Source organism: Saccopteryx leptura, chromosome 1, assembly GCF_036850995.1.
Source record: "Saccopteryx leptura isolate mSacLep1 chromosome 1, mSacLep1_pri_phased_curated, whole genome shotgun sequence".
Lineage (NCBI taxonomy): Eukaryota > Metazoa > Chordata > Mammalia > Chiroptera > Emballonuridae > Saccopteryx > Saccopteryx leptura.
Window position 1 is genome coordinate 243702048 of NC_089503.1, and position 23598 is coordinate 243725645.

The 23598-nt window shown below is 52.7% G+C and overlaps 3 protein-coding genes and 1 pseudogene across 8 annotated transcripts in view; 3 read left to right on the forward strand and 1 right to left on the reverse strand.

Annotated features, from left to right (window-relative positions):
• Positions 1-4499, reverse strand: part of PRSS57 (serine protease 57) — a 37406-nt gene extending 32907 nt beyond the window's left edge. Inside the window, exon 1 of the mRNA XM_066341728.1 lies at positions 4265-4499. The gene's annotated coding sequence lies outside the window, so the exon portion shown is untranslated. The remainder of the gene's footprint in view (positions 1-4264) is intronic.
• PALM (paralemmin) overlaps positions 1-7455 on the forward strand; it is a 29545-nt gene extending 22090 nt beyond the window's left edge. For 3 of the 5 annotated variants that reach the window (XM_066341718.1, XM_066341696.1, XM_066341700.1), the window contains exons 8-9: positions 178-309; positions 5354-7455. In XM_066341718.1, coding sequence (XP_066197815.1) covers positions 178-309; positions 5354-5886 — 665 coding nt within the window. In that variant the 3' untranslated portion in view covers positions 5887-7455. The remainder of the gene's footprint in view (positions 1-177; positions 310-5353) is intronic. The other 2 variants (XM_066341707.1, XM_066341712.1) reach the window with 1 other exon arrangement.
• Positions 7456-9785: 2330 nt separating this feature from the next.
• On the forward strand, positions 9786-19457 carry MISP (mitotic spindle positioning). Of its 2 annotated transcripts, XM_066341649.1 has the most exons (6): positions 9903-9939; positions 10809-10927; positions 14250-15970; positions 16887-17017; positions 17711-17749; positions 18313-19457. In XM_066341649.1, the coding sequence occupies exons 3-6, from the start codon at positions 14305-14307 to the stop codon at positions 18400-18402; spliced, it is 1926 nt and encodes a 641-aa protein (XP_066197746.1). In that variant the 5' UTR covers positions 9903-9939; positions 10809-10927; positions 14250-14304; the 3' UTR covers positions 18403-19457. The 2 variants fall into 2 exon arrangements, with proteins under 2 accessions (XP_066197740.1, XP_066197746.1); XM_066341643.1 differs by lacking the exon at positions 10809-10927 and having other exon boundaries at positions 9786-9939.
• A 2531-nt stretch (positions 19458-21988) lies between these two features.
• On the forward strand, positions 21989-22167 carry LOC136390047 (U1 spliceosomal RNA; annotated as a pseudogene).
• The last annotated feature ends 1431 nt before the right edge of the window (positions 22168-23598 follow it).

Sequence of the window (23598 nt, forward strand, 5' to 3'; positions counted from 1 at the left end):
ACACCTGCGGCCAGGGCACTGGGGAGCCACAGAAAGATGTTGAGCTGGGGAGGGCCATGCCTAGGGTGTCCCTACTGCTTGGCTCTGCGCTGCCAGCTCCCCTCCCTGGCTTGGCTGTAGCCCAGTGGGGGGCACTTGGGCGGGTGGCCGTGGTATAACCCGTGCCTCTCGTGCTAGCCATGTATTCGGTTGAGATCACGGTGGAGAAGGACAAGGTGACTGGGGAGACCCGGGTGCTGTCCAGCACCACTTTGCTCCCTCGGGAGCCACTCCCTCAGGGCGTCAAGGTCTACGAGGACGAGACCAAAGGTATGAGACTCCCATCCCCCACCCCAAATCCCCATTCACTGCCTGACCCTCATCCAATTTGGCAGGGATGCCATTTAGGACCAGGGCCTCATCCCCCTTAGCTCACTGTTGCTTAAAACTTGGACCTGTGGCCCAGTCCTTCTTCACTCCAATTTCTTCCCTTGAAGGCTGGCTGAGCACCAGGTGCTGGACTGGGCTTTGGGAAGTGAATCCCCAATGGGACTCCCCAGCCAGCCAGTAAGTCCAGCTCTTCAATCCTGAGCTCACAAATAACTTGCTGAAATAATTACTGTTGTGATAGAGGCCACAGAAAGCCCCAGAGTTGTAAAGGGGGACCATGAACTGGTCTAGCAGAATGGGGAGGGGGCCTGAGGAGGATCCTCAGAGGAAATAAGCAGGAACTCATTGGATGCACAGCAAGGTATAGGGGAACAGTGCACCTATCAGTGGCCATAGTATGTGCAAAGGCCCTGAGGTAGGATGGATTTTGCTGGGCTGGAGGAAACAAAAGGAGCCTATGGGCTGATAGAGAGTGGAAGGAGGAAACTGGAGAAGCCTTGGGACCAGTGAGCAGGCAGTAAGACCTGATTTAGTTTTTGGGGTTCCCACTGGTGACTGGGAGGGGAACAGGCTAGGGGAGACACTCACTAGAAAACCTGGAACACAAAAAAGTAGGAGAGCCAGCGTAAAAACCCCAAAGCCCGTCTATGTGTATATGTATGAATATAATTCACATACCATCAAATGCACTCTTATTTAAACAGCAAAAATGTTTATTTAAACAGTATAATCCACCAGTACTTACAGAGCAGTTTCATAAATATCTTGTCATTTAAACTTTTGTTCATTTTTGGCATGACCTGTAGGATATACATAAAGGACCCTGGGAGGAGAAATTCTAGGCCTGTTCACTGTGATGCCAGTAAAAGAAGACAAACCCACTTTAGATACTTTAATAAGACATTAAAAAGGTACATTTAAAAAATCAAGGTAAACATTAACTTTCTTCATGAATGGAATTCACAGGACCACTCCCCTGAGTCAGTATAAGATGAATCCAGCTTGGCTCTAGAGTCCATCAGGGCACCCACAATGCTGCCCTTGTGAGAAACTGGTATACAAAGTGGTCAGTGCACAGTTCAGTGGGTTTGGGCATATTCATCACATTGTGCACCCTCACTGTCTAATTCTAGAACATTTTTGTTCCCCAAATAGAAACCCTATTACTCTCCTCCCCCAGCCCCTTGACAATCACTAACTCACTTCCTGTCTCTTGTTCTGGACATTTCACATAAATGGAATCACAGACCGTGGCCTTTTGTGTCTGGCTTCTCCCATGAAGCTCCATTTTTAAGGTCCTTTCCATTTTCATGTTTTATGGCTGAATGATATTCCATTGTTTGGATGGACCACACTGTGTTTATCCAGCCATCCACTGATGAACGTTTAGGTTGTTTCCACCTTATGGCTTTCTGAGTTTGTGTGGGTGAATATTTTCATTTCTCCTGGCCAGATACCTGGGAGTGAAATTGCTGGGCCACATGGGGACTTTGTTTAACCTTATGAGGAACTGCTGGGGTGTTTTTCCACAATGGCTGCACTATGTTATTTTCCTACCAGCAGTGCATGAGGGTTCTAATTTCTTTTTTTTTTTTTTTTGCATTTTTCTGAAGCTGGAAACAGGGAGAGACAGTCAGACAGACTCCCGCATGCGCCCGACCGGGATCCACCTGGCACGCCCACCATGGGGCGATGCTCTGCCCACCAGGGGGCGATGCTCTGCCCATCCTGGGTGTCGCCATGTTGCGACCAGAGCCACTCTAGCGCCTGAGGCAGAGGCCACAGAGCCATCCCCAGCGCCCGGGCCATCTTTGCTCCAATGGAGCCTTGGCTGCGGGAGGGGAAGAGAGAGACAGAGAGGAAGGCGCGGCAGAGGGGTGGAGAAGCAAATGGGTGCTTCTCCTGTGTGCCCTGGCTGGGAATCGAACCCGGGTCCTCCGCACGCTAGAGGGTTCTAATTTCTCCACATCCTTGACAACACTTATTAATGTCCATTTTTATTTATTTATTTATTTATTTATTTATTTATTTATTTTTGTATTTTTCTGAAGTTGGAAACAGGGAAGCAGTCAGACAGACTCCCGCATGTGCCCGACTGGGATCCACCCGGCATGCCCACCAGGGGGCGATGCTCTGCCCATCTGGGGTGTCGCTCTGTTGCAACCAGAGCCATTCTAGCACCTGAGGCAGAGGCCACAGAGCTATCCTCAGCGCCCAGGCAAACTTTGCTCCAATGGAGCCTCGGCTGTAGGAGGGGAAGAGAGAGACAGAGAGGAAGGAGAGGGGGAGGGGTGGAGAAGCAGATGGAAGCTTCTCCTGTGTGCCCTGGCCAGGAATCGAACCCTGGACTCCTGCACGCCAGGCCAACGCTCTACCACTGAGCCAACCGGCCAGGGCTTAATGTCCATTTTTAAAATTAGTAGTAAAGCCATCCTATTGGGTGTGAAGTGACATTCCACTGTGGTTTTAATTCCCAAAGCCTCATGTTCTTAGTGGTTATTTGAGCCTTTGGGGTATCCAGAATGCGCTTTTTTTTTTTTTTTTTTGTATTTTTCTGAAGTTGTAAACAGGGAGGCAGTCAGACAGACTCCGCATGCGCCCGACCGTGATCTACCCGGCATGCCCACCAGGGGGCGATGCTCTGCCTATCTGGGGCGTTGCTCTGTTGCAGCCAGAGCCATTCTAGCGCCTGAGGCAGAGGCCATGGAGCCATTCTCAGCTCCCAGGCCAACTTTGCTCCAATGGAGCCTTGGCTGTGGGAGGGGAAGAGAGAGACAGAGAGGAAGGAGAGGGGGAGGGGTGGAGAAGCAGATGGGCGCTTCTCCTGTGTGCCCTGGCCGGGAATCGAACCCGGGACTCCTGCACACCAGGCCAATGCTCTACCACTGAGCCAACCGGCCAGGGCCTCCAGAATGCTCTTATGGCGGTCCTGTCATAGCCAAGCTCTGCTGTAGTTCAGGGCATAGACCGAGGTAGGAAGGACTCTGGGTCTAGCTTTCACCACCTATGTAGTCCTGGGCAAGTCCCAGTTGCCTGTCTCCTGGGCAAAAATGACTGCACATGGCTGAAGGGCAAAGGAGATGCCTGTGATTGCAGAAGGTTCTCACTACAGCCCCTCTGCCCAGACTGGCCCAGCCCCCAGGGACTCCGGACCCTCCAGACTAGATTCTGGTTGCTTAGCAATGGGAAGGTGATTTGTTTCCATGGCAGCCGAGGGCTAGGATTACTGTCTTGGGGCAGTGGCCAGTGGGAAATACTCAGCTTGATTCTGTATCACCCAGGCACACCCATCCTCTGGGCCTCCAGCCCAAAGTCACTTCAAGGCCTTGAAGTGTGGATGCCCTTCCCTGGGGGTTTGGAAACTGAAAGTTGAGAGCACTTTCCTTCTGGCCAGAAGCCAGAAATCAGAGCCCTGACCCTTGGCCGGGAGAAGATGAGTCTTTGGGCTCTGTGGGTCCCTCCCTCCTCCCTGGGCAGCCAGACTGCCGTGATTCTGGAGTTTCAGGCTGTGATCTGGGGCTGGCATCAGACTGTGGCCAGGACTCCTCTCAGCTCTGAAATCCCATCCCAGAGACTGCGGCACAGTTCAAAAAGTGACATATCAGAGAGATATGGGACAGGAGAGTTGGAGAGATTTGGAAAATGCATGTAACAAGATCAATTGCAAGGGGTTAAAAAAAGATTGATTGCAGATATAAAACTCTGTCCCATGGATAATGAATGTTCTTGTCAAACACAGGTAAAGCATTTAAAGAAAGTGACCATGTCCTGAGCTGCAAAGGTAGCTGTAAGGATCATTACAACATTTATATCTTATGCTCTGTGTCCCCATACCACAGTCCCTTACTCCCCCATATTTAAAAACATCTTTCTAAATAAATCTTGGCTGCCTGACCTGTGGTGGTGCAGTGGATAAAGCATCAACCTGGAACACTGAGGTCGTGGCTTCAAAATCCTGTACTTGTCTGGTCAAGGCACATATGAGAGTTGATGCTTCCTGCTCCTCCCCCTTTTCTCTCTCTCTCTCTATCTCTCTCTCTTTCCTTCTCTCTCTCTCATTCTCTCACCTCTCTAAAATGAATAAATTAAAAAAAAATTATAAATAGCCTGACCTGTGGTGGCGCAGTGGATAAAGTGTCGACCTGGAAATGCTGAGGTCGCAGTTTCGAAAACCTGGGCTTGCCTGGTCAAGGCACATATGGGAGTTGATGCTTCCAGCTCCTCCCCCTTCTCTCTCTCTCTCTCTCTTTCCTCTCTCTCTCTCTCTCTCTCTCTCTCTCTGTCTCTCTCTCTCTCCTTCTCTCTCTCCTCTCTAAAAATGAATAAATAAAAAAAGAAAAAAAGTTATAAATAAATCTTGGCTGAGAGAGGCAATCAATCAAAATGTAAATTATAAGATAATTAAACTTGAAAGAGAACAAGGTAATCTAACCTATGGGCTGCAGCCAAAGCTGAACTCAGAGTAGGAGGTGTAGCCCTTGGAGCATTTATAGGAAAACAAGAAAGACAGGATGAATGAACTCAATTTAATTCAGGGTCAACCACACAGAAGGGAGAAATCAGGATCCTTGCAACTCCTCAGGGCAAGGAGACAGGCCTGGACTAGAAGTAGGGTCTGCCTGGCCAGCTGTGCGGCCTTGTGCTAAATACTTCCCTTCTCTGAACTTCTGTTTCCACCATCTTTTTAATGGAACACACACACACACAGACACACACACCCCCACAACTACTTTGCAAGTACAAATACTTCAAAATGCAAGACAATAACATCCCAATTCATTGAATTTCAGTCTTTATTTGTTTATAACAAGTGTTTGCCCATGAATTTTCCTCTGTGCACCAGTTTATCTGTGTCCACAGATCCGAATAGGGAGTTTAAATTGTCCATCTAATTTGGTTTATGCTTTTCTCTTTAGCTTGGAGGGTGGCTCACAGACCTGCCAGGCATTCTCTCTGGTCTCATTTTCTCTCTTCACCCCACCAGTTGTCCATGCTGTAGACAGCACTGCAGTGAACGGGATCCAGCCACTGAGCTCCTCCGAGGTGGACGAACTCATCCACAAGGCAGATGAGGTGACGCTGAGTGAGGCAGGTCCTGTGGCTGGGGCAGTGGAGACCGGGAGGGCATCCGAGGAGGCTGTCCGGACCACCACGCCCTCTAGGCGGGAGATCACTGGGGTGCAGGCACAGCCAGGTGAGGCCACATCAGGCCCACCAGGCATCCAGCCTGGCCAGGAGCCCCCGGTCACCATGATCTTCATGGGCTACCAGAACGTGGAAGATGAGGCGGAGACCCAGAAGGTGCTGGGGCTGCAGGACACCATCACAGCGGAGCTGGTGGTCATCGAGGATGAGGCTGAGCCCAGGGAGGCCGCCCCACCCAACGGCAGTGCGGCCGAGCCCCCTGCCACCGCAGGCTCCAGGGAAGAGAACCAGGTGGGGCCTGAGGCACCTGCCAGTGACACCCAGGACCTTGACATGAAGAAGCAGCGTTGTAAATGCTGCTCCATCATGTGAGCCGCAGGCCCCAGGCCCTAGCCCCACCCTCCACACCACAGACACCCACAGCCTGGCCCCGGTGCCTGCCCAACCTCCACCCACAATCATGGGCCCCAGGATATGCCGTGTTGTCACATCTTCCTTCTGAGTTTTCTTTCACTGGAAAGAGAGGGACAGTGGTCCTGTACCCATCACCACCCCAACGCACTCTAAACCTGAGCCGTGTGCCTGTGCCTGGTAGGACAGAGACATGGACAGACCCACCTTTCCCAAAACGAGGATCCCCTACATGTCATGGCAGCTCCACAGATGGGCTCTTGCCCACAAAGTTCCTGGCTGGTGGGACCCGGGCCTCTGTGCAGCCCCAGGCAAGCCCACCACCCTCTGGGCCTTCTGCCTGTGCCTTCCTGCCACCTCCAATGAGATCTCCAAGGGACATCCCACTGGAGAGGGACTGGGGTTCCGAGGGGTCCTGGGGGCCTTTTCTCTCCCCTTAGCCCTGGAAGTGCGGTCCCCCAGCCAAGGCAGTGGTGTCGGGACTTTGGGCTGTTGGGGGTGAGGCTGTGCCTCATTGGGGAGCCTCAGTCAGAGACCAGGCTTCAGTTCTTAGCCTGGAACAGGGGCCCCTCTGGACACTTCAGCCTGATGTGCCCTTCCTTTTATGCTCTGTGGGCGTGGCTGGTGGACGGTGGAGCCTAGGAAGGGGGAGCCCAGAGGACACACTCTCCACTTGGGGGGTAGGGTCTATGACCCTTGTGCTGTCTTCTGGATGGGGCAGGTGAGGGTCTTCAAGTTGTCTCTTGCACAAGGCAGGACCATGTGAGCCACTTTCTGTCCTGAGCTCCCACCCTCACTGGGCCCTCCTTCTTCCTGGTGCTAATTTGGGGACTCTAGGGGGCTTCCCCAGCCCATTCTCCAGCCTGCTTGGGCCAGGGTCCTGGGTCTCCCAACTGTACCCTGGAAATCAGACCCACTTCCAGTTCTACTGGGCTTGGCATAATCTGGGCAGTGGAAGAGCACACAGCTTGGGGCAGGGAGCTTTCCCATGGGTTGCAGCAGGAGACCCCCATTGGCTGCCCAGCCCAACGTGAGCCTTCCCCCCCTCACTGGAAGGGGTGAGGGGTGAGGGACCCTTCTCATGTGGGCAATTGACACCCAAATGTGCACACACATCTCCCAGGTTGTGGCTACACTTGCCCTCAGAGGCACATTCATGCCCATGCTCAGAGACCCTCTTCTGTGTGGGCTATAGGAAGACCAGGCCCCATCTTGGGCCCCTTCCCGGGGGGGTCCCTTGGCCTCGTGCCCAGGCTGAAGCCGCTCCCCCCTTCCACCTCCTCAGAACCGTGCAGGGGCCGCCTGAAACCAGCCTGGCCTGTCTAGTCTCAGCTCTGCCCCTCAGTGGTGGGAGGAGAGTCCTCTCTGAGGTGGTGTCAGCAGTGGCATGGACCCCCTTCCTCCTTAAGCTGCCAAGTTCTCGAGCTGAGAGCCTCCGCTGAAGTGCCCTTGCTGTCCCCTCTGCTTTCGATGTGTGACAGGCCCGTGTTCTTGACTTTCCCAGAGAAGCAAATAAACCGTGTGAACGCCCTGGGTCTTGGAGTTCTTGTATTGGGGGGGGGGGCAGCCAGGGTGGGGCCCACCAGAATGGGTATAAAAGGAGGCTGCACCCCTCCAGCTCATGCGGTCCTGTGGTGGGGACATCTGTGGAGCCACACCTGCACCTGAGCACATCTGAGCACTCTGGGGCAGGTAACATCTGGAGCTAATGTGGCAGCAGCCAGTGTCAGGACTTGCTTTCTGTTTTCCTGTGGAGTCCTCCGTTCTACACCTACCTCGCCCCATCCCTCTCCTGTTCTTTGGCTGTGAGGTCACCCCTGGCTGGGTTCAGCCTCCCAGGAAACCAAAAGGACCTCATAGACACCCCCACATTCTGCAGGGAGCCAGTCTTTGGAAAACAGGTGGGGCCACCAAGGAGGAAGCATTTATGGGACACAATCCCTTTCTGTCTCACTGTGACTGGGAGTAGTCACTGACCTCTTGGGCCTCAGTTTGCCCATCTGTTCAATGCTCTTTGAATCCTAAGTGAGAGTCCACACCATCTGGGAGCAGGACATTGGGGTTCCTTGTCTCCACAGTGCCCCAGCACACTGGGTATTGCAGTCTCTTTCAGGGCCTCAGTTTCCCTATATAAGCAATAGGGTGGTAGGCTCAGGTTCAAATCCCAGCCTTACCACTAACAAGCCTTGAAGCTTGCTGTGCCTCAGTTTTTATGTGTGCAAAACAGATAAAAGGACCTGCAGTGGGGTAAGGAGAAGATGGCAAGACTATATCCCGGGTTTTGACAGAACTGGCCCATGTTGCACACTCAAAAGCTGTCATTCAGGGCTGGGCCCTTTATCTGGACCCATCTCATATCCTCCATCCCAGGCACCCTTGCCAGATTTGGGGCTCCAGGCCCATCCAGTGGAAGAAACTGAGGTTCAGAGGGACCCTACAGAAAGCCAAGGGGTAGGGCAAAGCCCCAGCCCAATCCACTAGGTCCCCTCTGCCATAGACTGACTGCTGGTCCCAGTGGTCTGACTTCCCCATGAATGCTGGGCTCTTGCATTCTCTATCTCAACCAAGAATCAGACAGGATGGCAGAGTGCCTGGGAGGACCTGCCACACAATTAGAGCCTCAGTGCCCCATCTGTCAGTGGGAACTGCCCACCCACCAACATTTTCTGGCACTTTTTTTTTTTTTTGTATTTTTTTGAAGTTGGAAACGGGGAGGCAGTCAGACAGACTCCCGCATGCGCCCAACCGGGATCCATCTGGCATGCCCACCAGGGGGTGATGCTCTGCCCATCTGGGGCGTTGCTCTGTTGCAACCAGAGCCATTCTAGCGCCTGAGGCAAGGCCACAGAGCCATCCTCAGCGCCTGAGCCAACTTTTGCTCCAATGGAGCCCTGGCTGCAGGAGGGGAAGAGAGAGACAGAGGAAGGAGAGGGGGAGGGGTGGAGAAGCAGATGGGTGCTTCTCCTGTGTGCTCTGGCTGGGAATCGAACCCAGGACTCCTGCACGCCAGGCTGACGCTCTACCACTGAGCCAACTAGCCAGGGCTTTTTTTTTTTTTTTTAACAGAGACAGAGAGAGTCAGAGAGGGGTAGGGATAGACAGGGACAGAGAGATGAGAAGCATCAATTATTAGTTTTTCATTGCGCATTGCGACACCTTAGTTGTTCATTGATTGCTTTCTCATATGTGCCTTGACCGTGGGCCTTTAGCAGACCGAGTAACCCCTTGCTTGAGCCAGCGACCTTGGGTCCAAGCTGGTGAGATTTTGCTCAAACCAGATGAGCCCACACTCAAGCTGGCGACCTCGGGGTCTTGAACCTGGGTCCTTGGCATCCCAGTCTGACGCTCTATCCACTGCGCCACCACCTGGTCAGGCTTTCTGGCACTTTTGATGCCTTCCATAGGCTGTTTATGTCCAAGTGGCCTGGGGAATTCAGCCTGCTGTGTGATGGCTCCATTTCATGGGAAGTAAACAGGTTCAGCGACGTTACGGGGATTTGAACCCAGACCCACTGAATTCCCCAGAGACAAGTAAGCTGAGCTTGTCCCTTTAATAAAGGGTGCTGGGGGACTAGCTCCAAATATGGGCAGAGTCAGATTACTCCATGGAGGTCTGGGATTCAAACCCCACAACCCAGAAAGGGGCAGCTGTTTCATGGACCTGCTTTGTGACCCTGGGAAGTGATGTTCCCTCTCTGAGTGACACTAAAAGGTGATGGGGAAACCAGATGGCAGCTAGAAGGAGGTTTCAAGTGAGTTCCAGCTCCGGGGCTTGAGGCCCTGGGGCCTGGGGGGAGTGTGCAGTGGGCATGGTGCCTGCCCTCCGTCCTGCCTGGGTATCGGCTTTCTTCCTCCTCCTCCGGACTTTGTTTCCTGAGTCCAGGTGGGGCCAAAGAGAAGGGGGTGCACCTGCCTCCCTTGGGTGGGGCCTTGTCCCCTGGCAACCTGTAGGCAGGGCAGCGCCGCCAGAGTGGAGCCGAGGCTTGGAGGCTACTGGGAGCCAGGAGCTGGCAGGTGAGCCCGGGGGACTTGAGGGGGCAAGATGCACAGGAAGCTATGGTGGGTGGGGGCCTGCATGAGGTGGGGGCCTTTATTTTTTTGGCATGGGGGTTCCTGTGTCAATTGGCATTATCAGTTCACCCGTGGAACCCTTGGAATGCAGGGAGGGAGGAAAGCACCCCTTCCTCACCTCATACCCCTCCGGACCTACCTAGGTTTCGGAGCTGGTGGGGGTGTCCCATTGCTCTGCACTCTCATTGCCCTGAGGTCTATGTCCTTCCTGCCCTCCCTTCCCCTCCTCCTCAAGGAGCAGAAGGCCTGTCCCTGAACCTTGTCAGGGCCTCAGTCTCCAACCTGGGCTCCTGGCCCCAAATTCAAAAACCTTGAGCCTTGACCCTCTAAGGGAGGCCAGAGAGACCCCCACTGCTAGTACTGCTCATGGGTTCTGGGAATCCTGGAGGCTGCTGGGAAGGCACTTAGCACCAGCCAGAGCCTTGCTTGGGGAGCAGCGTGCAACATCCTCACAGGTCTGGGGCTTGGTAAGGCACTCGAGAGGAGAGTTTTGGGTGGGGCTGTCGACCTATGCAGTGTCAGCATGGAGGCCCTGTCCAGGTTCTTTCTAGTGGGAGACAGAAACTCAGTCCAGTGTCCAAGTGTGTCAAAGGATCGAGTACTCTGTCCAGCCAGGGACTTGGGGGTCTTTAGCCCTGAGTGTTAGTAGAGGAACCCCTGGAGCCCCTTTCTGCTGTGGGACCTTCCCTGTCTGAACCTCAGCCTCTCCAGCAGGTTTTTGCACCTATGGCAGGAGGCCAGTGTCAGTGATGAGGAAGCAGATGTGTGGCACCCAGGGCTATAAACCCAGTTTCACTTTGTTATTGACACAGGTATGGGGTGGAGCTGGGAAGAGCAATTCAGGAAGGCTTCCTAAAGGAGAAGGCAACCAAATGGGAATGAGGGCTCAAGCTTCAAGACCTGTTGCTCTGTCACTCCTGTGTAATCTCAGGTGAGCAACTTCTCTCTAGGCCTCTGTTCCCTCTGCTGTAAATTGGGGGTAAGAATGGTCCCCTCATTGCAGGAACTTATGAGGAGCAAATAAGATGAGGGGTGAGTTGAGACTTGCCCAAGGCCACAAGTGAGAGGCGCCCTGGGACCTTGAACCCAAAACCCAGCCCTTCTTGTCCTCAGTGAATCACCTGGGAGGAATGGGCCAAGGAGCAAGTGGTGCCCCCACCCTCACCCCACCTGACCAGGAGACCCAATACCCTCAGGGCAGGCAGACCTTTTTCCCAGGAGTTAATGTCCCTGTGGGTTATAAATCCTGGTGAGTGAACATCCAGTTACTCACTCAGCAAACACTCTTGTGTCACCCCTGCCACACCTGCTTTCCCCAGGGAGCCCAGGGCATGGTGACAGAGCTGATCCAGAGGACAGGCTATGGTCTGCAGGGGAGCCCCAGAGGGGCAGCCAGATGTGCAGCTAAAATAACCCAACCCCCACCTCCTGAGCACCTGGGATGAGTAGTGTTTGCAAAGACCGCGCCCTGTTCAGTCAACCTTCATTAAGAACCTGCTGAATAACAGACTCTGGGTTGCAGGGGTGGTGCTCACCCTGGGACAGAGGGTCCTGGGCTGCTGACTTCAGGTGAGAGAAGACAGGCTTTAAATAAACTTATTCTCCTTTTTTTTTTTTTTTTTTTTTTTTTTTTTTTGGCAAGAGACAGAAAGGAAGGGAGAGATATAAGAAGCATCAACTCATAGTTGTGGCACCTTAATTGTTCATTGATTGCTTCTCATATGTGCCTTGACTGGCAGGCTCCAGTTGAGCCAGTGACCCCTTGTTTAAGCCAGCGACCTTGGGCTTCAAGCCAGCAACCTTTGGTCTCAAGCCAGCGACCATGGTGCCATGTCTATGATCCCACGCTCAAGCTGGTGACTGTGTGCTCAAGTCGGCAACCCATGCTCAAGCTGGCGACCTCGGGGTTTCAAACCCGGGTCCTCAGCGTCCCAGTCTGACCACTGCGCCACTGCCTGGTCAGGCTTTATTCTTCTTTCAAAAACATGTTCCCCCATAACTTTCAAGGAGAAAATCTCTGTGACATACTGCTCAGTCATTGGGACAGGGCTCAGCTTAGTGGCCTGGCATTTACTATCCAAGCTGATTGTTTTAAATATTGTTTTCCTAATTATTGTTTCAAATATGATACCTAATCTATTAATTGTAACATTGCCCCCATGATTGATTTTGTTACTTGACACTTCCCCAGTTCAGGGACAAGCAAGTTTGTATAAAAAGGTAGCAGACATACATAACAGCTCAGGTGAAACCAGGTTCCAGGGCGGAGGGCACAGGCTGCTTGAGCAGTTGGGAACAGCTCATCTTCCTTCCCTCAGCTGTAAAAAGGTAACACCTAATACTAGGATGCTGGGCTGGGCACACAGGAGATGCCAAGACAATGGGCTTTAACCATGGGGACAATCGGGAGGCTCCCTGGAAGAGCTGTCTGTGGGCCACAGCTAAGGAGGCTATGGAAATGCAGAAATGAGGGACCTTCAAGCAAAGGGAGCTTCAGGGGGACAAGGAGGGTCAGGTTTGGGGTTTAGGTACCTACAGAGTTTGGGGTTTGTGCTGAGGCCAAATGGAGGCCTTGAGCATCGGGGAAGGTAGTGAGACTGAATCCTGGAGAAACCAGGACCACAGGGTGTGAGATCAGGTGTGTGACCTAGAAAGTTCCTGGAACCATGCTCAGCAGGAACCTAGACACTTAGGTGGGGGAGGGGAGGCTTCCTTGGGGCACTGGTTCAGGGTGTTGCCTGGCTATGTGGGACAAGGTCCAAGGCATTCCCTAGTCTGTTCTGGCTTTATGAGGCCCAGGCGGTGGTGGGGGTTGCCTAGGATGGGACAAAGTGTCCCACTGGGCAGGTGCAGGAGAGAGGAAACAGGATGTGGGATCTAGAAAGCTGAAGTCTCTGACAGTTGCTGCCCCTCTCTGGGCCTCAGTTTTGCCACTAGCCATCCCTCAGCGAGAGGCAAAGCCGCTGGAAGCATCTGTAAATGTTAAATGAAAACAATCACAGAGGGAACGTCAGAATGTGTGTGCCCTGAGTGAGAGGCAGACGCACTTTCTGGTGGGGGCCCAGGGAGGCAACCCAGGGATGGCTCTGGGTCTGGACACAGTGAACTAAGTGGAAGAGGGGAGGATTGGGGCATCAGGGGATCCCCGATCCAGGGTGTGCAGCATCTGGGAGATGGGCAGGGTGCCTGCAAATGTCAGACACACATGGGGCGAGTTGTTGGGTCAGTACAGGGGCAAGATTCAGGTGTGGCTGGATCCAGAAGTTCAAACATTTTTTTTTTTTTCATTTTTCTGAAGCTGGAAACAGGGAGAGACAGTCAGACAGACTCCCGCATGCGCCCAACCGGGATCCACCTGGTACGCCCACCATGGGGCGACGCTCTGCCCACCAGGGGGCGATGCTCTGCCCATCCTGGGCGTCGCCATGTTGCGACCAGAGCCACTCTAGCGCCTGAGGCAGAGGCCACAGAGCCATCCCCAGCGCCTGGGCCATCTTTGCTCCAATGGAGCCTTGGCTGTGGGAGGGGAAGAGAGAGACAGAGAGGAAAGCGCGGCGGAGGGGTGGAGAAGCAAATGGGCGCTTCTCCTGTGTGCCCTGGTCGGGAATCGAACCCGGGTCCTCCGCACGCTAGGCCAACTCTCTACCGCTGAGCCAACCGGCCAGGGCCAAACATTTTTTTTTAAAGACTAAGTCTTTTTTTTTTTTAATTGATTTTAGAGAGACAGAGAGAGAAATATTGATATGTTGTTCCACTTGTTCATGCACTCATTTGTTGTTTCATGTATGTGCCCTGATCGGGGATCAAACCCACAACCTTGGAGTATCAAGACAATAGTTTAACCAACAGAACTACCTGTTCTGGGCCTTCAAACATCATTTTTAGGGTATTGTGTTAGGGTTGCAGTTGCTCTCGAGCAGGCTGTGTCCACAGGAGGCATGTATGCCTCCCCCAGGTCTTTTCAGTTTCGTCCCACCAACCTAACAAGCCTAATGGGAAGAGGGTACAATTTCCACATTCACTGCCAAGTCCAGGATTTCATGTCACTGACCAGGTTGAGTCATACGTCCATCCCTGAACCAATCAGAGAGGCCAGGGGATGGAATGCTCTGATTGGCCAGGCTAAGTCACTTATCCATTCCTGAACCAATCACGGAGGCCACTTGGGCAGAACTTTGCCCTTTGAGGAACTGAACATTGTGCCTTTCCCCAAGTATTCTGACCTGGTGGCTGTCATTCCTTCTCATCCTCAGGGAGCTGAGTGTGTCTCCACCCCGGAAATTTGTGGCAGACTGAAACTCCTAGAACATGGACCGAGTGACCAGATACCCCATCTTCAGCATTCCCCACTCACCAGGCATGGCTGGCCTGGCCCTAAATGGGGACACTAGCTACACATTCCAGCTGGTGGATGTAGAGCCCTCAGCCAACGGCTGGGACCAGGACCAGCCTATAGCATGGACAGCTGATCGTAAGGCTCAGTCAGACATGTTGAGGACAGGGGCATCTTGCAGCCTGCGTACCTTCTCCAGCCAGCCAGAAGACGATGAGGACGAGCAGGTGAAGACCTACCACTTGGACACCAGGGATGCCCTGCCCAGGCGGCCACAGGACCTTGAGAGGGAGCGCTGGGCAGTCATCCAGGGCCAAGCAGTGAGGAAGAGTGGCACAGTGGCTACACTTCATGGCACCCCTGACCACAGGGACCTCAGAACCCCTGGACGACCTCAGTTCATGCCCATGGAGGAAAATATGGTTGACAGGGAGCAAATCGACTTCCTTGCAGCGAGGAAGCAATTCCTGAGCCTGGAGCAGGCAAATGCGGGGGTCCCTCAGAACCCACCAGCCAGGGTGGCCCAGGCCTGTGCCCCACCCAGGGTCAGCCAGGCCCCCAAGGCGTTGAATGAGATGCCCCTCGCCAATGGATATGTTGTTTCAGTCAAGCCCCAGGTGAAAGAGGCGGTCAGGGAAGAGAAGAAGGTTCATAGTTGGTTCACTGGGTCTGGTGTCCAAGCTGTGGACGACCCTGGTTCCCAGTCCCAAGCAGAGCCACTAGAGGCCTCCAAAGAGACACCCATTGAGCGAGAGATCCGACTGGCCCAGGAGCGCGAGGCAGCTCTGCGTGAGCAGAGGGGGCTGCGGCAGGCAGTGGGCCACCAGGAGCTGGTGGAGATCCCCACCCGGCCTCTGCTGACCAAGGTGAGCCTGACTGAGGCCCCGTGGCGGGACAGGGGGCGCCCATCACTCTATGTGCAGCGTGACATTGCACAGGAGACACAGCGCGAGGAGGACCACCGGAGGGAGGGCCTGCAGGTGAGCTGTGTGTCCATGTCCAGCTGGAACTCTGAGGGCCCCCGGCCTGGACTTAGGAGAGTACTCAGCTCAGACTCCATTCTTGGCTTAGCCCCAGATGCCAGTGCGGCCAACGCTGCCCCAGAGCTGAGGAAGGTGAACCGCATCCCGCCTGATGCCTACCAGCCGTTCCTGAGCCCTGGTACCCCCCAGCAAAAGTTTCAAGCCTTCCACACGTACAGCAAGCCTAGTGGTCTCTCTGCAGATGTGGCCAAGGCAGTGGCCTTGCCGAAGGCCACAGCGTCTCAGAGGCATCTCTCAGATTCCTCTGGAAAACCTTCGGGCACAAAGCAGGAGTTCTGGAAGCCCCCGAGGGGACCCCCACAAGCCAACGGGGGTGTCGTGCGATGGGAGTACTTCCGCCTGCGTCCCCTGCGGTTCAGGGTGCCAGATGTGCCCCAGAAGGCTGAGGTCTCCCGTATCTGGGGTTGGGAAGTGGCTGGAGCCCCGGCGTTGAGGCTACAAAAGTCCCAGTCCTCTGAGCTGCTGGAGAGGGAGGTGGAGAGTGTCCTGAGGCGGGAGCGAGAGGTGGCGGAGGAACGGCGCAATGCTCTTTTCCCAGAGGTCTTCTCCCCGCAGCTGGACTGTGACCAAGACTCCAGGAGCTCCTCCCAGGCATCCGGTGAGGAGGGATCCTGGGGAATGGCTGCTTTGATCTGGGCCTCATATTGTAGCAGAGAAGGGTGGGGAAGTGGAGTTTGGGGGTGTCAGGAGGGGTTCATCTGGGGGACTCTGTCCACTCCCTCAGTTTGCCTGCATGTTTCCTTAAGCTGTAGACTTTGGAGAGAGGTATGAACTTTACTTTGGGGTTTTTGCTATGGATTTGGACATTTTGTTAATAGGCACATAAAGGTTTACAGATGTTGTATCCTCTTGGTCAATTGCTGTGTACTTTTAATGTTTTTTTTGTGTGTGTGTTTTTTTTTTTGTATTTTTCTGAAGCTAGAAATGGGGAGAGACAGTCAGACAGACTCCCGCATGCGCCTGACTGGGATCCACCCAGCATGCCCAGCAGGGGCTACGCTCTGCCCACCAGGGGGCGATGCTCTGCCCGTCGAGGGGGGGGGGGTTGCTCTGCCGGGACCAGAGCCACTCTAGCGCCTGGGGCAGAGGCCAAGGAGCCATCCCCAGCGCCCGGGCCATCTTTGCTCCAATGGAGCCTTGGCTACGGGAGGGGAAGAGAGAGACAGAGAGTCAGGAGGGTGGGGGGTGGAGAAGCAAATGGGCGCTTCTCCTATGTGCCCTGGCCGGGAATCGAACCCGGGTCCCCCGCACACCAGGCCGACGCTCTACTGCTGAGCCAACCGGCCAGGGCTACTTTTAATGTTTTTTACCTTGCTTGATTGGCCCATCCATTTACCCAGTCTCTCCTGACTGGCTATTTTGGTCACTCAGTTTTCCTAGCAAGCTGTCTGCTCTGTACCTCTGTCTGTTCACCTGTCTCCTTAACTGATTCAGCTCTCCTGGGCTTTGGTCTGATAGATGTTCTGCCCTCAAGGGACTAGAGAGCTGTCCCTGATGCGCCTTCCTTTCCACAGGCATCACGGGCAGCTACTCAGTGTCTGAGTCACACTTCTTCACGCCCATCCACCTGCACTCAGACCTGGTGTGGACGGCAGAGGCCCCTGCGGAAGCTGTTCCTGAGCAGAGAAAGAGGAAGGAGCAGTGGGTAAGTCCAGAACCCTGCCCATCCCCTTGGAGACCTGGCTGAGGTCTGACACCCTCCATTAGGGCCACAGGAAGGTGGAGTGAGACCTTGCCCAGAGTCACATGGCCCGTGAGTTCCTGAGCTGGGAATCCAGGCTTGAATCCATACCCCACATTTGTAACTATTAGGTCATCTCCTCCCTAGTGGGGTATTGGGAATACCATGGAGAATAACACCAACTCCAGCCTCACCCACACTCGTAACCTGGCCTCATGGGTTGGGGCACAGAGTGGAGCCCAGTTATGTGGGTTCAGTTCTCAGTACTGGGACTTTCCGGCTGTGTAATGTTGGGCTGCCCCCTCTCTGACCCTCAGTCTCTTTCTCTATGAAATGAGCATGATGATAAATCCAGCCACCTCAGAGTCTTATAGCAGGGCCTGACCATGGGAAATGCTCAGTAAATATTGACTGTCTTTATTATGCTGAAGTTGACAAAGAGGAAAAAACTGCAAATGATAGACTGTGGCTGCACTGTGGGGAACAGCGTGAGGGAAGAGCATGGTGGATGGTTGAGTGAGGTGATCGAGGGGCACTCAAGAGAGCCATGGTGGAATACCTTCCCTCTTGCCTCGAGTTGTGCATTAAGTTCCAGTTGGACTCTGGGATGGGACAGGGCCAAAGACTCAGGGGCCACTGTGTGTTTCTTTTCTGCAGTATGCCGGCATCAACCCCCTGGACCATGTCAATTCGGAGGTGAGTGTGCTCCAGGGGTGAGGACTATCTTTTCCTCCCCTTCTCTGCCTCCTGCCCCATGGCACCAGGGCCATCAAAAGCCTTTCTTTTGGGTGTGAGGGCTTCACTTGATAGCTTCTCAATTGATAGTGTCTACCTGCAGTGAATTTTGCTCTGATCTGCTTGTGATACCTGCCATGGCACAGATTGTGCAAAATAGCTGCACTTGCAGCTACTTTGTCAAATAATGAAGGTTTTAGAGCAGATTAGACAAGGGCATTTTCTTTGGGGGAGGGGTTCATCTAGGAGTGTGGAAAAGTCCAGCTATCTTAGGGATTTGTGGAATATATTTGGGGCCATCGTTGAGCTGAGCTTAAGAGGCCAGATCTGGGCATTTCCCCTGCTGAGGAGCTCAGAATGAGTTAGGACATCCCTTGGTGCTATTGCTAGGAGTAGAAGGTCTGAAATAGAGGAGGGGATGGTCATTCTTTATCCCTGTTCTAAGCCTGTCCTATGAGTTGGCAGTGGGTGAGGTTTCTGTGGGGGTTAGGACCCTACTGGGGACTCTGGTTATCCTCTTGCAGGTCCTGGAAGCCACACGAGTGACCCGCCACAAGAATGCCATGGCTGAACGCTGGGAAGCCGGTGTCTATGCCAGTGAGGATGAGGACTGAGCCTGGAGACGGGGGCACCCTCACCCTGTGTTAACTGCCAAGACTATCACTGAGCCCTCCACTTTAGGAAACAGGTCCCCATTTAAATCCACAACCCGCCTGACCAGGCAGTGGCGCAGTGGATAGAGCGTCAGACTGGGATGAGGAAGGACCCAGGTTTGAGACCCCGAGGTCGCTAGCTTGAGCGTGGGCTCATCTGGTTTGAGCACAGCTCACCAGCTTGGACCCAAGGTCGCTGGCTCGAGCAAGGGGTTACTCGGTCTGCTGAAGGCCTGTGGTCAAGGCACATATGAGAAAGCAATCAATGAACAACTAAGGTGTTGCAACGAAAAACTGATGATTGGTGCTTCTCATCTCTCTCTGTTCCTGTCTGTCTGTTCCTATCTATCCCTCTCTCTGACTCTCTCTCTGTCCCTGTAAAAAAAAAAAAAAGATAAATCCACAACCCAAGAACCACAAATGACACGCTGACAATCCCAAGGGTGGATGTGCCTTCAGACTCAAGGGCTTCCTCTTCCGTTTTTATTTTCCTAGAGAAATTGTCCTCCTTTTTCTGGATCTAAAGCTGGGGATAAAACGGGCCCCCTGTCAATTCTTTCTGCTTCTAGGACTTTGCCAAATGCTGTTGGGTTCCAGAAGGAAGGAGACCAGCCCCCCTCCCCCAGTTGTAACTGTTCTCGCTAGTCTGAGGGCAGAGGGGCTAGTCGGAGGAAGGTATGAGTCCTGGCATCTTGAGGAGCTGTGGGTCTGAGGGGAGGGACACTAAGCTCACTCTATGTCCCAATCTGAGAAGAGGGATATGCTGCATTCCAACCCCGGGAACTTCCGGTCTGAGAAAGGAAACCTGACTGCCCAATCTGATGGCCTCCATACTGCCCAGGAGTCCCCTCCATGGCACACCAGCAAAGTCCTGACATTATGGGGTCCCATGGGGACAGCACCTGACCTGGCAGAGAAAAATGCTTGATTTGTCAGCTGAAAGGGATCCTTCTGCTCCCCCTAAACTGCTTGTCCATGTCCGCCATGAAATAAACCCTCCTCCTCTGTCTGGTTCATTTCTCTTGGTGACACTTACTGCTCCCATGGGTACCTCTGGCCTTCACCCCTCCACACACAGGGCTGCAAGATCCACGACAGGTTGTCAGGGTCATACTCAGCATTTCCAGCATGCGGCACGCAGTAAGTGCTCAATCCGTGTCGTGGAGTGACCATCTTCAGTAACGCCAAGCCCAGTCTTCCCACGTCCCATGCACCGAGTCAGTCCTTGCTCTTCAGTCATACTCACAGTGCTTATTAAAAACAAGTACTGTGTCATTTCACTCATAGGAGGTCCCTAGAGGAGTCAGATTCACAGAAACAGAAAATAGATGGTGGGTGACAGGCTGGGGGGAGGGGATTAGTGTTTAATGGGATCAAAGTGTTGGTTTGGGAAGATGAGAAAGTTCTTGGAATGGATGGTAGGGTTGGCTGCATGACAGTGTGAATGTGCTGAGGCCACTGAGTTGTGCAATTAACAATAGTTAAGACAGCAACTTTTTTTTGCATCTTAACACAATAGAAAGGTGTTGGGGGGAGTATTGGCTCTCCTGAAGGCATCAGGGTAAAATGAAGCCGGGCGGTCCAGTGGGCGGCACTTCTCAGATCTCATACCTGCGGCTCCCTGACTAGCCCTCATTCTTCCCTGTGAAGGGCAGATACTCACCCCTGGTTTTCCTCCAGCTCAGTGTATTATGATCTGAGAAGGGAGGAGAGTTCTCTCCCAGGCCATTAGACAGGCTGAAATACAAACCGAGTTGCTTTTTTTTTTTTCCTTCTTTTTCTTTTTTTTCAAACCGAGTTTCTAACTAAAATGCCAGAATCCTGACTCCCTCCCAGGTCTGCTTCTCAGCACTTTTCACGGTGTCCCTGCCTTCCCCTCTGAGCATCACTTGTTTAATTGACCCCTGCAGGATCCCAGGGTATTCAGGAGGCCATGCCGCTGTGGTCAGCTTTCACTTTCAGGGAACCCCTCTCATGCAGATGGTCAGGCCACCATCAGCCAGGGGCATAGCGTTGTGAGATAAAACCTGGGACACCTGGTTAATTGTGAATTTCAGGCCAACAACAAATAATTATTTTTTTATTTAATTTTTTTTTTGCTGCAGAGACAGAGAGAGTCAGAGAGAGGAACAGATAGAGACAGACAGACAGACAGGAAGGGAGAGAGATGAGAAACATCAGTTCTTCGTTACGGCTCCTTAGTTGTTCATTGATTGCTTTCTCATATGTGCCTTGACCAGGGTGCTACAGCAGAGTGAGTAACCCCTTGCTCAAGCCAGCGACCTTGGGTCCAAGCTGATGAGCCTTGCTCAAACCAGATGAGCCCATGCTCAAGCTGGCGACCTCGAGGTCTCGAACCTGGGTCCTCCACATCCCAGTCAGACACTCTATCCACTGCGTCACTGCCTGGTCAGGCAACAAATAATATTCTTAGTATAACCACATCTCATGCAATATTTGGGACATACGTATGCTTAAACACACACACACACACACACACACACACACACACACACACACACACACACCAAAAAACCCCCCACATTCAATGTTTGTCTCAAGTTCAAATGTAACTGGGCATCCTGTATTTTTAGTTACTAAATCTGGCTGCCCTTGATGCCGGACTGGCTGGCTCTTTCTGCTGAGGGACTTGTAGGCATCCAGGAATGAAAGGACAGGCAGGTCCCAAAACACAAGCACTTCAAATGCATATGTCACACATGCTGCTGTCCCTCCAACCACATGAAGCATATGACCAGCCTTGAGTCAGAACAAAAGGGCTGCACAGGCATATGGGATGCTTGAGCCACTAGGACTATTCCTGGAATAATCTACCAGACCAAGGGACCTGGGAAGATCCTTACTCTTCCTATGCCTCAGTTTTCTCATTTGTAGCATAAGATATCAATGGTATAGTATCACCTTCATAGGGCAGTGGTGAGGATTAACTGATTAATAGAGTACTGTCTGGTATACTGTAAATGCCAAATTAGCATTGGCTCTGATGAACCATTGTTGATGATTTGATTCATACCTGTCATCCCACTAGGCTGGGTGCCTGATTGGTGGTTGGTGGTGCAGGTGGGCGGTGTCTCTCTTGTCCCTGTCATGTACCCAGTGCCTAGATCAGTGCCTGGAAAACCATAGGTGCACAATAAATATCACAGTCTCTCATCAGTTATTAAGTGTCTGGTATTGTTCAAATCACCGGGACCCAGCTGTGACCAAGGGGCATGGTGTGCAAATCATGGAGCTCACAGGAATTAAACAATGACACTTAAATTTGTGATCTGTAAACTCTGGCCAGGTGGCTGGGTGGCTCAGTGGATAAAGCACCGACCTGGCACTCCAGAGGTCACGGGTTCAACCCCCGGTAAGGGCATGTAGGAGAAGCAATCAATGAGTGCACAACTAAATGGAATCACTAAGTGAAACAACAAAATTGATGCTTGTCTCTCTCTCTCTATCCCTTTCTCTCTCTCTTTCTCCCCACTTTCCTCTCCCTCAAATCAATGGAAAATTTAAAAAATAATAATGTGTGATGTGTATGCTTACCTGGCCTGGGAGATACCAGGATTAGGAAGGTAAATGATCATGAAGGTGGTTTCCCAGGATGAGTCTCACCCACTGCTCTCTGAATGCACTGACCCCTGTGATTTCCCCAAACGTGGGAAACTTGACTATGTAATTTATGGTAGTGGGGGATTGCATTTGCACTTTCTCCTGGGGGAAGAATGTGTGCTGTAACTGCTGATGACATGACACAAGGCAATGAAAACCGTAAGCAGAAACAGAGCATAGCGAGTAATGAGATGGTTTCCTGGGCCAGGGTGGTGAGGGAAGACCTCTTGGAAGAGGTGACCTTTGAGCAAAGGCCAGAATTAGGTGAAAGAATGAGCCAGAGGAACATAACCAGAAAGTGAGCACAGCATGTGCAAAGGCTCTGAGGCTGGACAGTGGCTGGCATGTTGGGGGAACAGTGGGAGACCCAGGTGGTTGGAGTGGAATGAGTAAGAGGGAGAGAGGGAGAAGGTGAGAGTAAGGAGATGATGGAGGGCAGCGGGCAGAAAAGATTAAGTGCTCACAGGCGCCCTCTTGTGGCTTTGGGGAGGCCAGGGTGGAGCTGGATAGAGGGACCTGGAGCTGATGGTGGAGTCCCTCCCTTACTCTATGCCAATGCGGTGGATGAGAAATGTTTGTGGAGAGAAGGCAGGGAATAAATGGTCCCAAAGTTGGCTCCTCCTGGCCGAATAGTCCTTGGGCTCCCAGTTTTCTTGCTGCTTTCCCAAGTTCTTTGCCACATGGCCTCCTTCAATCAGGGCTGTGTGCTGCTCCCAGGCTGTTAGAGAAGACTAGCCTGATTAGGTCAGGCCCACCCAGCATAATCTCCCTTTGGATCAACTCAGAGTCAGCTGATTTCTGAACATTATTTACATCTGAAAAAGCCCTCCACCTCTACCAAATAATATCCTACAAACACTCAAGGGCATGTACATGGCGGCAGGAATCTTGGGGCCTCAGAATTCTGGCAATTTTGGAAGGACCTAAAGTAGGATTTAGGGCATGGGCTCCAGGGAGATGAACTCAGTTTAAATTTCATCCCCAGCATGAGCTGTTGTGGCACAGTGGATAGGGCATCAACCTAGAATACCGAGGTCGCCAGTTTGAATCCCCAGGTTTGCCCAGTCAAGGCACATACCAGAAGCAACTACAAGTTGATGTTTCCTGCTCCTCCCCACTGACTTTCTCTTCTCTCTCTAAAATCAATAAATAAAATCTTTAAAAATTTTTTCATTCCCAGCTCCCATTAATCAGATTGTCTTAAGTTAACCAGTTATTTTAATCTTATGATTCTCAGTTTCCCTATCAGTAAAGGGTAGAGGTGACCCCTTTGCCCACAAGACTAGTTGGCCAATGAAATGAGGTGACTGAAATTCTCATGCTTGAGATCTCAAATTGGCCTGACTTGTGGTGGCACAGTGGATAAAACATCGACCTGGCCCTGGCCGGTTGGCTCAGTGGTAGAGCGTCGGCCTGGCGTGCAGGAGTCCCGGGTTTGATTCCCGGACAGGGCACACAGGAGAAGCGCCCATCTGCTTCTCCACCCCTCCCCCTCTCCTTCCTCTCTGTCTCTCTCTTCCCCTCCCGCAGCCAAGG